The sequence below is a fragment of the Panthera uncia genome (assembly GCF_023721935.1).
Source record: "Panthera uncia isolate 11264 chromosome B3 unlocalized genomic scaffold, Puncia_PCG_1.0 HiC_scaffold_1, whole genome shotgun sequence".
In the NCBI taxonomy this organism is placed as follows: Eukaryota; Metazoa; Chordata; class Mammalia; order Carnivora; family Felidae; genus Panthera; species Panthera uncia.
This window is the reverse complement of record NW_026057582.1, coordinates 134481938-134494453: the sequence shown is the minus strand read 5'-3', so window position 1 is coordinate 134494453 and position 12516 is coordinate 134481938. Positions and strand designations below refer to the sequence as shown.

General features: G+C 39.6%; 1 protein-coding gene across 4 annotated transcripts in view; it reads right to left on the bottom strand.

Moving 5' to 3' along the window:
• The window catches only part of AGBL1 (AGBL carboxypeptidase 1), a 318376-nt gene that overhangs the window by 192830 nt on the left and 113030 nt on the right, over window positions 1–12516 (bottom strand). For all 4 annotated transcript variants that reach the window (XM_049611919.1, XM_049611918.1, XM_049611920.1 and 1 more), the window contains exon 4: window positions 4247–4378. In XM_049611919.1, coding sequence (XP_049467876.1) covers window positions 4247–4378 — 132 coding nt within the window. The remainder of the gene's footprint in view (window positions 1–4246; window positions 4379–12516) is intronic.

Sequence of the window (12516 nt, the reverse complement as noted above, 5' to 3'; positions counted from 1 at the left end):
ATGTTGAACAGAAATGGTGAGAGCAAATATTCTTGCCTTATTCCCGATCTTCCAGAAAAAGCATTTAATCTTTCACCATTAGGCATGATGGTAACTACAGGACTTTTTTTTTTTTATGCTCAATTTCAGGTTGAAGAATTCCCTTTATATTCCTTGTCCATTGTGAGATTCTGTTTTGAATGGATGTTTAATTTTTTTAAATGTTTTTCTCCACATCACTGAGATAATGATGTAGTTTTGCATTGTTTATTTACAGGGAATAGAACAGTATTTGATTTTTTAAGGTGAGGTAACCTTGCATTCATGAGCTAAACCCCACATTATCACAGTGAATGATGATTTTTATATGCTTCTGGATTTGACTTAATATTTTGTGAAGGATTTTGGATAGGTGTTTGTTGACAGATGTTGACTTTCCTTGTGACATCTTTTCTGGCTTTGGTGTCAAAATAGTAAAGCTCTCATAAAACGAGTTGAGAAGTCTTTTTCCACTATTTTTTAAAACTAATTCGTTAATAATTATTACTATTTATATCTTAGGAGTTTAACAGAAGTCACCAACAAACCCATTGAGGCCATATTTTATTTGTGCGGAGATTTTTAATCAGTAATATAACTTATTTACTTAAAATAGGCCCTATCAGATTTTATATGTCTTTTTTAGTTAGTTTTGGTAATTTTTGTCCTAAAAATTTATCCATTTTTTGGCATGTGATTGTTAATAATACTCTTTTACATTTTGGAACGTATGTTGCGATGCCCCCTTTCATTCCTGATTTTGGTAACTTGTGTCTTCTTTCATGAGTCTAACTAAAGGATTATCATTTTGTTGACTATTCAAGAAACCAAACATGTATTCATGGATCCTCTACCCATTGTATGTTTTCTATTTCATTCACTTCCATTTTGGGTTTTTCTTTCTTTTTTTTCTTATTCTTGCCTTGAGTTTGATTTGTTCTTATTTTTCTTCGTTCCAGAGGTGAAAGATTAAATTACCAATTTTAGATCACTCCACATTTCTAATATAAGCATTTAAAGCTACAACTTTTTGGGGCAACTGAGTGGCTCAGTCAGTTAAGCATCCCACTTTGGCTCAGGTCATGATTTCATGGTTTGTGAGTTCGAGCCCCACTCTGTGCTGATAGCTCAGAGCCTGAAGCCTGCTTCAGATTCTGTCTCCCTCTCTCTCTCTGCCCCTCCCCTGCTCACACTCTGTCTCTCTCAAAAATAAATAAACATAAAAAAAAAACTGCAACTTTTAATTTTTTTTATTTTTTTAAATGTTTTTATTATTTATTTCTGAGACAGAGAGAGACAGAGCATGAGCAGGGGAGAGGCAGAGACAGGGAGACACAGAATCTGAAGCAGGCTCCAGGCTCTGAGCTGTCAGCACAGAGCCGGACGCGGGGCTTGAACTCACGGACTGTGAGATCATGACCTGAGCCAAAGTCAGATGCTTATCCAACTGAGCCACCCAGGTGCCTCCAACTTTTTCTCTAAGCACTAGTTTAGTTGCATACCAGAAATTTTGATATGCTGTGTTTCTGTTTTTATTCAGTTTAGGACATATCCTAATTTCCCTTCTGATTTCTTCTTTGGCCCATGAGTTATTTTGGAGTATATTGTTTAATTTCCTCATATCCCGAGAGACCCTAGAATCTTACAAAAGTTGATTTATAATTTAATTCTGCCATGGTAAGTGAACATACCTGGATGGTTGCAGTGCTTTAAAAATATACTGAGACTTGATTCATAGGCTAGCATATGGTCTACCTAGGATAATTTTGATGTGTACTCAAAAACAATGTATATTTTTCTGTTTTGAGAATTGTTACATATGTATCAATCAGATCAGAAAATTACTAATTTTCTGTTTGATTGTTCTATTTCTTACTGAGAAAAGAGTACTAAAATATCCAACTATTATCTTTGGATTTTTAAATTTCTTCTCTCAATTCTGTTAATTTTTGCTTATATATTGGGGTATATACATTCACTTTCATTCATTATATTTTCCTGGTTAATTATTCGATTCAGTATTATGCTGTTTATACTATCCTGCAGATCTCTAAGGCTACTGAATTTTCTTCAATTTTTTTTCTCCATAATTTAAATTTAGTAATTTTGGATTGACCTTCAAGTTTAGTGATTGATTCTCCTGCCATCACATATCTGCTGAATGATCCCATCCAGTGAAATTTTCACTTTGGTTGTGGAACTTCTCAGTACCAGAATTAATTTCTTTCCTTCCTTCCTCCCTCCCTTTCTCCCTGTCTCCTGCCCTTTCTCCTGTCCCTTCCTTCCTTCCTTCCTTCCTTCCTTCCTTCCTACCTTCCTTCCATCCTACCTTCCTTCCTTCCTTCCAGATTCTAATTCTGTATCAAAATCCCCTTTATTGTGGTTGGGACTTAGAGTAAAAGGAAACTAAAGATAACTCGTTGGTTCTGCTCTAATCATTTTGGGGAACTATCTACTGATCAGTAGTACTCATGTTTCTAGAGGACATGGAGGGAGAGAGTGAAGAGAAACTAAGGGAGAAGGGGAGTTATTTTGAGGTGAAATAGTAGTTTGGTGGATTTTGATCTCTTTTAGTACTCATTAACCCAGGGAATAAAGCTATTTTTTATAGTAAATTCATATATCCAGAATAATAAAGAATTTGGAAGAGGTAGGTACCATGATAATTGTGATGTTGTGACTTATCGTAGAAAATATGTTTTTGTTCTTCATCCCCAGTCCTTGACATGGAGCTCCTAATACCCCTGTAAATTCTTAAGTGATAAGAGCATTAGAAGCATCTTTTGTTCTAATGAGGTGATTCTGGGTGAGGTCCTGGATCAGGCTATCCCCACTCCTTTAGAGTGGGGAGAGGGGCTGGAAATGAGTTAATAATTGATCACAACTACATTAAGAAGTCTCCATAAAATCCCAACAGTATGGGGTTCAGAAAGCTTCCAATTTGGTGAACACATCCACATACCAAGAGGATGATACCCTCCCCCTAACTCCACAGGAACAGAAGACCTTGTACGTGGGACCCTCCCAGTCTTCACCCTATGTATCTCTTATCTATCTGGCTAACATCCATGTCCTTTATCAGACCCTTTAACAAACTGGTAAATATAAGTTTAAGTGCTTCCCTGAGTTCTGTGAGCCACTCTAGAAAATAACTGAATTCAATGCAGGGGGGAAGATCACGGATCCCTCCAACTCATAGCTAAGTCAGACAGAAGTTGTGGGTAACCCGGGAATGACTCCTTGTGATCGACATCTGAAGTAGGAAGCAGTCTTGTGGGATGAGTCCTTAACCTGAGGGATGTGACGCTGTCTCTGGGTAGGGTTAAATTGTAACACACCCAGTTGGTGTCTCAGAAGTGTCTGGTGGGGTGAAATCGCCACATATCTGGAGACCAGAAGTGTCAGAAATGAAGTGTCCCATGTGAAAGTAAAGGAGAAAGACACAGGAGAACTGTAGGTTCTTCGAATTCAATAATTTTTCTTCTTTTTCCATTTACATTTGAAACAAAGGCCAGTTTTTATTTTGTGTTTGGACAATGTTGCCTCATCTCCTTCTATCCTGATTCCCTTTATGCTGACAGGAAGAAGTCCTTTGTTCTTTACCCCTCCTTAGCTTCCTCTTTAGTTCAGTGGAGGAAGAGTTGAGCTCTATCCACTGGAACCCAGAAAAAAAATAGAATTAGCTACTTATAAAATATATCCACTATATAGGAGTAGTGGATCACTGCTCTGCTTTTCAGAGCATGTTCACACAGGGCACGTGGATGGTCTAATGTCTTGCATTTTTGCATTCCTTCATACTAATTTAAGATCCTTTTGTATTCAGCATCATTTTGCTGCTCTCATAAACATGAAACAGAGGCAGTATTTTCACTGTCCCCACTTCCCAGGTGACAAATGGTGGTTCAGAGAGGTGATGTTAATGACTCCTCAGCACACAGTTAATAATTGTAAAGCCAGGCATTAAAATGAGGTTTCCTGTCTCCGATTCTCATGCCCTTTGCACTGTATCATATCATATAGAAAACAAAGCGGAGCCACCAGGTAGTACAGCCATTATGCATCAAAAGTGTAGAGGGGTTACACATGCCTCCAACCTGCTTGTATTATAACCCTAGAGTTAAAATAATCAAAATGCTTATTTAGGGGGAAAAATGGGTGGAGCGTGTGTCTCAAAGGCAAGAACGTGGACACAAAATGTTTTGTGTCATTCTCCCCAGTGACTTACCCTGTAGCCGACATCTTCCAAGACAGTAGATGTGCCCATAGCGGACTCTGCTTGCCACAAGGTCTCCTTGATGCTACAACCATAAAGGAATACATTCTTCTTTTGAGAGTGGCCATGAAAATCACAGAAGACCTACAATGGCCAAAGCAGGGGAAAATCTAGGTCAGTTATACTGGCCTTTTAAATCTTTTAAGTGTCAACTTTCTCAGGTAGAATACTGTTTACATAGCAGAACCAGTCACATGAGGATCATTGGGTGATTTTGGCAAGAGCTGTATTGGTAAAGGCCACCACTAGAAGTGTAAATAAATCCATTTGAGAACTTCCAGCCCTGGCCATGCTGGCTCAGACCCAAAGAACCACCCAGTTTACCTGGATGATTCTCATGCAGTATCATTAGAAATAACACATAGTTTTTGTTTAAGACACTAAGTTTTGGAGCACTTATTTTCCCACAAAAGTTGACTGCTACAATAATTTGTATTCTTAATCTGAATATTTATTCCCACATATAAAATATACTCATCTTCTTCCCAAGGAAGACTTCTTCAACACCCATCCTATCACAGTATCAGACCTCAGTACGAACTCCCATGATGGTTTCCAGACCCCATACGTGCCTCCTCCTGATCCAGGAACTAAAAAGGTCAATCATCCGCCTTCCACCCACCTACATACAATGGTGGAGTGAGGAAACATTACTCCCAATAAACACTCATGTTTGAAAGAGGATGAGTAGGATGGGCACAGCAGTCACTTGTTTGTAACAATTCTGAAATAATAATGAACAGACACTATGAGGTTCCTGTATGCTGTAGTATAATTTAATGAAATTAATGAAATGTTTCTTCCCTGAAATCAGAAATGGACCTGGCGTTGACCATCAGTTGTACTTGATACAATGGAGAAAAGAGAAAAATAAATCTAAGAGAAAAAAATAAAAGGTGTAATATTTAAAAGGAGTAAATAGCGGTGTCTTTATTTTCCTACATAAAGATTGTAAAATGTAGAATATCAAAAATCCGTATGTGCATACAAAATCACAGGTTAGAATGTCAATATCTAAGAGTCAAGTCTACTTACATACACTATCAGTATAAAAATCTAAATTTAAAAATAGTATTGGGGCGCCTGAATGGCTTATTCATTTAAGCCTCTGACTCTTGATCTCAGCTCAGGTCTTGATCTCAGGGTCATGAGTTCAAGCCCCACATTGGGTTCTGCACTGGGCATGAAGCCTGCTTGAAAAAAATATCACTAAGGGGCACCTGGCTGGCTCAGTCGGTGGAACATGCGACTCTTGATCTCAGGGTTGTAACTTAGAGCTTCACATTGGGTGTAGAGATTATTTAAAAAGAAAGTCTTTAAAAATAGTACTTAAAATAGCATCAAAGCACCAAATTCATAAAAATAGCTTTAAAGATGTGTAAGACACATTGTTGAGAAAAATGAAAATTTTCCATCTCAGCGAATGTATGTCTACAGGTCCAATTCAATCTCAGTCAAAACCCACAGAAGGTGTTTTGGTTTGGTGTGGTTTGGTTTAGTTTGTTTTGGTTTGTGTTGTTGTTTTGTTTTTTTTTTTATTTTGTGGAAACCTACAAGCTAATCCCAAACCAAAATAGAAGTGCAAAGAGCCAAGAATGATTGAGGCAATCTCAACAAATGAAAAAACTGGACAAATTATGTAAAGATATCAAAACTTATTTTGAAGTTATAGTATTTCGTACACAGTATTATTGATAAAAGAATACACAAATCAATCAGTGGAGAAAAACAGATATTCCAGAAAGGGACTCCCATATATGGTCGCTTGACTTATGATGAAGTTGATACTGTAGCACAGTGGGGAAATGATGGCCTTGGAAGACTTATGGTCCAGTGTAAACAATGTAGAAAATAAAAATAAATGCATATCCCTACCTCATAATATGTTAAAAAATAAATTCTACACATGTGGCAAATCTTAATATGAGAGATGAAATAACACAGCTACCTGGGGGTAACCACATAGACTACCATGTACAACCTTGGAGTTGAAATACAGTTTTTTTGAGGACTCAAACAAGGAATACACCTAAATTGAAATATTTAAAATTAGATATAGTCCATTAAGAACTTCTGTTCATATGAAAGGGGTGCCTGGGTGGCTCAGTCAGCTGAGCATCGGGGCTCAGGTCATGATCTCGCAGTTTGGGAGTTCAAGCTCTGCACTGGGCTCTGTGCTGAGAGCTCAGAGCCTGCAGCCTGCTTGGATTCTGTGTCTCCCCATCTCTGCCCCTCCCCCCACCCCTCTCTCAAAAAAATGAATAAACATTAAAAAAAATTTTTTAAATAAAATAAATAAATATGCTATGAAAAATGTGAAAAGGCAAACCAAAAAGTGAAATAACCTATTTGCAAAAAATATATCTGGCACACACATGCATTTCTGTACATCAACAAGAAAAAGAGAGGCAACTGAATTTTTTTAAATGGGAAAAACACAGGCGCTTGGATGATTCAGTTGGTTAAAAGCGTTGGACTTAGGCTCTGGTCATTTTCTCACAGGTCACAGGTTTGAGCCCTGATTGGGCTCTGCCGACAAAGCCTAGAGCCTGCTTCAGATTCTGTGTCTCCCTCTCATTCTGCCCTTCCCCTGCTCATGCTCTGCCTCTCTCTCAAAAATGAATAAATGTAAAAAAATTAAAAACTGGGCAAAAATCTTCAATTGACATTTCACAAGACAAAATGTCCAAATGGCTATTAAGCAAATGAAAGTGCCCTCAGCTGCATTAATATCAAGAAAATATAATTTACATATCACAATGAGATGCCACTGCTTCTAAGGGGTTTTCTGGACTGCTAATATCATGAAGACAGACAACGTTAAGTGGTGACCACGATATGGAAGAAGTAGAATGCTCAAACCCAGTTTGCGGACTCTAAAAAGATACCATTCCTTTGGAAAACAACTTGGGAGAGTCTTCGAAAGTTGAACATGCGCATATTCTAACCTCCCCCCCCAACAGAAATGGATACACTGAGCATCAGAAGATAATCAAGAATGTAAATAGCAGTACTATTTTTACTAGCTTAAAACTGTAAACTGTACAATGGATTAATTAATTATGGTACAACCATTCAATAGAATACTATCCAACACTGAGAATAAAAAAGCAGGCTAGACACAAAACAGTGCATGTAAGGATTTCCTTTCTATGACGTTCAGAAACAGGCAAAACTAATATTGCGGTGTAAATGAGGGTAGTGTTTGTTTTGGGGGGCTAGATATTATTATTTGACGTCTCTGGGTTGCTGGACATGTTCTTTTTCTTGATTTAGCTGGTGGTTACATGGTGGGTGCATTTTGTGATGATTTATCAAGCTGCACAACTGTGATCTGTGTGCTTAAAAATTAACAGATGACACCTACACATTTTCTGTTTCAAGGAGACAGAAGTCCTTTTAAGGAGGTATTTCTTCACATTTGTTCCTTAGTTGCTAGAAATGTAGCCTTTGCATACTAAGTTAAGGACACTGAGTAGGTAATTTAAGGTGTTTTCAAATTTAATATTGATGCAGAATCGAGGAGAATTGATAGGAGAAGAAACAAGAGTGGAAATTGTAAGTGACAAAAGAGCAGAATTAGCAAAAATAGAAATACTTAAATTGGAATGAATGTAATGCCCTACAATTGGATTCAAACAGTGGTCAAAGTGAAAGGTAGACACATTTAGCTAAGAGGTAGATTTTGAATGAGAGAACCAGAAGTTTGGGCTGGCAGTTTGCTCAAAATAAATCAGAGGCTGCAGATGCCAAAAATTAATCTAATCATAAATTGCTTCTGGAGAAGTAAAGTGCTCATAAATTAAGACAACAATCCATCCAATGTACCTCATACTGGTCAATTTTTATCTAATATCGTGTTTTTTATTTCTGAGTGTGGCATTTTAGAACAAGCCAGGACACCTTAATAAAGAGGAACCAGAAAGCCCAGAAAAAGGGGAATGTTTGTGAACAAATAACAGCTGAAGACACTGGAGATGCTTATCCCAGAAAAAAAGAAGGCTTAACGGTGTCTGGATAGGAGTCCCACAAATTTCCAAATTCTCCCAGTTGGGACATGAATAAATGTACTTGCTATCATTTCAAAGAGCACGCAAAGGCAAAAGGAAGGATAATGTGGACATAGACTCCAGCTCTATGTTAAACTCAACACTTGTTGAATATCTATTACTGGCAAGAAATAACTCTATGGTTATCGCTGTCTTAATATGCTGTGTCACAGCTTTAAAAATTTCCATTCTCTGAAAATGTTTCAGCAGAAGCCAAATGAATGAATACCAGCGATGTTGTTGGTTGAGAAGTTAGACTAGATGATGCTTTTCTGGTATGTGATAAAGCCTTCAAGTTCACTGAACAGGAAGTTGACAGCAGGAATGCAGCCCAGGACACTCGCGGTACATGGATGGGGCCATAAACAAACACACATGTCAAAGAAAAATAAAGGGACAAGTGAGTTAATGGTCTGCTTACTCATGATAGGAGAAGATGAAGACTAACATTCCAATGGCAGGTTAGAGCTCATAAGCCATGCTGCTTTGTTGGTGGGTCACAGAAGCAGAGAAGAATCAGCAGCGTCAGGATTGATTTTCTGGAAACAAGGTTATTGCCGGACAAGGAGCACGGACTTGATCGGGAGCCAGAAGGCAGGTTTGGGGACAGACCAAGGATCTATGAGCTGAGGGTTTTAAGGACTAAAGGACTTAAAACCGTTCTGTATGTTCACCTTCCTGTCCTCCCCCTCTTTCTCTTAATTGTCAATAATACATTCACACTGTAAATTCCCTGTTAGCAGAAAAAGTATTTCTTGGGGTACCTGGGTGGCTCAGTCGGTTAACCATCCAACTTTGGCTCAGGTCATGATCTCACAGTTGGTGAGTTTGAGCCCCGAGTCGGGCTCTGTGCTGACAGCTCCAAGCCTGGAGCCTGCTTTGGATTCTGTGTCTTTCTCTCTCTCTGCCCCTCCCCCACTTGTGCTCTATCTCTCTCCGTCTCAAAAATAAATAAACTTTAAAAAACATTAAAAAAAAAAAAGAAAAGTATTTCCTAAGTATTTTTTCTCTCCAATAAAACAAGAAAAGAATTTTATTTTTCTTTATGTGGAATCCTTTATTCTTGTTTCAGGTTGATGTCTTCTGAGAAAATAAATCTCCCCAGCTTCCACATATCACTGAGCTGTGGGTGCCAAAGCCAGAGAGGGTGATAAGCAGATCTGGGAAGAGGGAGTCGGTCCAATGACAAGTCAAACCACACACAAGACACACAATGAAAGCATGGAAACAGTGATGGAGCAGAATAAGTTGTTCCCTAAAGAGGGGTGGAGTTAGGCAAATGCACAGAGAAAAGAAGAAAACAGAAAATGTGGCAGTAGAAAGAGAAACATGAGAGATGGGAAGAAGAACTGTCCAGACTTTTGGTGCTTTCTAGTTCCTGTAAGATTAAGGGACTTCTTTCCTCCAAAACTATCTTACTACTTGGGTTACTTTGAGCAAGATTCTGTCATTTCCAACAAATACATCTCCATCAATGGGTCAGTGTTTCTCCATCCTGTCCCTGCATTAAAATCTCCTGAGATTATAAAAATATCAATGCCTGGAGCCCACCTCCAGAAATTTTTATTTAATTGGTCTGCAGTGACAACCAGGGCTATGGGATATTTTTCAGTTTTCCAGGTGATTCTAATGTGCAGGCAGGGTTGAAAACCACTGTTCCTGTCAAGGGTTTAGAGCAGTGATCTCACATGTTGTTGAGTGTCAGAATGACGTAGAAGACTTGCCAAAGTTCAGACTGTAAACCACTCAGCAGCAATTGTGAGATTCCAGTTAAGATTGGAGCAGGCCTGGGAATTCGCATTTTTAGCAATTCCTGGTAGTGCTGATACCTGGGTCCCAAGCCCATGCTTTGAAAGCCTCTAGCCTAAAGGAACCAATAGACTTGTTGGAGGTTTAATCTTCTGCCAGAATAAGCTTGCCACCAACCTTTATCTCTTACACCTCAATGTCTCTCTGTGAATTAAATGCCCACCATTCTTATGAAAAGTGTGCAAACAAATGAAGACTGTGTCTTAGCAACAGATTTCTCCATAAAGGCAGTAGCTTTGCCTATGTGGTGACAGGCGCTCCTTAAATGCTGAATTCAACCAGAGTAAGGAGTTTTTTTGTTTTTGTTTTTGTTTTCTGATCCTTACGGATTCTGGAAGCTGATGTCAGTGAAAAAGTATAGACTTAGTCACCTGTGGGAATAAGCACTGCTTAGCCCTGGGACTTCTAGTGGCCACTGGAGACTCAGAATAGAGAGGCAGACATTGCCCAGCTTTTTGCTCAAATGATATCCCTAAAAATAAATGCTTGTTAATTATAGGAAACGTGTGTTCTTCTAAATTATAGGGGGCAATTACAAGTTAAATTATCAAGTTATTTCTGGTGAGGGAGTTTTTCTCTCCTATGGGAAGAAGTAACAGTTATGCTTCCTTTCTGTAAAATTCTGTGCCAGGTAAGTAGGAAGTCTGTCCAGGTTAACCTATGGTCCTATCTTGCTTATTCTTCAGTGGATTCAACAAATATTTACTGAATGCCTGCTTTGGGGGCAGGAGAAATTAAAATTTTAATATAATACAGCAATGTCCTTAATAACAATGTCAACAGGCAACAATGGTTATTTTATCGAAGGCTTATGACGTTTTAGATCCTGAGCTAATAACTTAATATAGATTATCTCATGATGAAACAGATGCTACCATTATCCCATTGCAGCCGAGAAAACTGAATTTCAGATAAAATGAATAACCTCTCCAGGTGCGCCCAAGTTTGCACTGCTTTTAAGTATGTGAGTAAATATTTGAACCCCAGCATGTTCTAATCCAGAATCCATGTTTCAAAAATGCTTTTTAGATTTCCATATTGCCTCTTCCAGGAGCTGTTTTGTTGGGATGATCCCGGGGTATACGGGAAACCCTCTCGCGGTGAGAGGAGGGTGCAAGCAGAGGTAAGTACGGGGTCTCTGGGAACCCAAATAAGGACACGTTGCAGAGTCCAAATGAACAGCAGTCTTGAAGATGCGCAATGTAGGGGTCCTAGGATTTGCTGGTGGGAGGGGTATCCTACCTTGAGTCCTACTGAGCGAGAGCTATCCAAGCAAATGGAATGAGAAAGAACCCGCCCTGGATCTGAGGAAGTGCAAGCATTCAGAGTAAGTCTGTAGAGGACAGTACCTTGGGGTCTGCAAGCGGGCAGCAGGCAGTGAGTGATGCCCCTGCTCACTGCTCTGGGATGTTTGGACATTCTCCTGAAGGCAGGGAAGGAGCCGTTAAAGTGCTTGTGCAAGGAGGAGCAGCATGGTCAGACCACCACAACAGGAGCTCCAAGAGTTCACCAGAGAGACTGACACCAGGCACCAGAGGTGACAGGGCCCTCACTAATGCAGAAGTATGGAGCTTATGGCAGCTCAAGTATGGAGAGAAAGGACATCGGGTGACAGAGGGAGGAAGGAAACTCTACAGGAGTTGGAGACTAAATGTATCTAGGGGCCAAGTGAGGAAGAAGTTACGGATACTCCCTAGATTTCTGGATTAAGTGAATATAGGCAAGAGGATCGTGCTTTCCCCCAAGGCAAGGAACATAGGAACACAGGCAGAGATGAAGATGTGGAGGTTTCTTTTCATTAAGTTGTGTTTTGTTTGAGCTGGAGTGGTGAGTTTTGAACTTGCTCACCCTGGGCTAAACCCACTCCCCGGTGTCTCGCTTTCTCCATCAGCAAAGTGGATGGTGTTGATTGGATTACGATTCTGAAATCAGACTCATATGCATCTCCCCAGTACCTTTTCCAATGAATTCTTGTCTGAGCCAAATTGCAAGGTTAATTTAATTCATGCACAACATGAGTTCTATCATTTCTCGGGCAACAAAGAGGCTGTTCGGGGCCACATTACTATGCTCCTCACATGCCTTCCCCACCTTTCCCCTCCCTCCCTAGTCCCATTTCTGGTCCTCAGCAAGCTAATTGGGCCCTTATGCAAGAGGTTAACCCCCATCTCAAACACAGCTCCCCTGGCCGACTCTTACCCCCACAGCTCACCTATCCCTGACTGTGTTTACTGCTCTGCTCCACCAGCTTGAGGCTGCTGTGTTTTCCATTCCTGACATCTGGGTCTCGTTCCTGCTTCCCAGCAGTGAGACCTCTGCATTATTTATGCCAACGCCACAGGAAAATGAAGGTGAGGCTGGAGC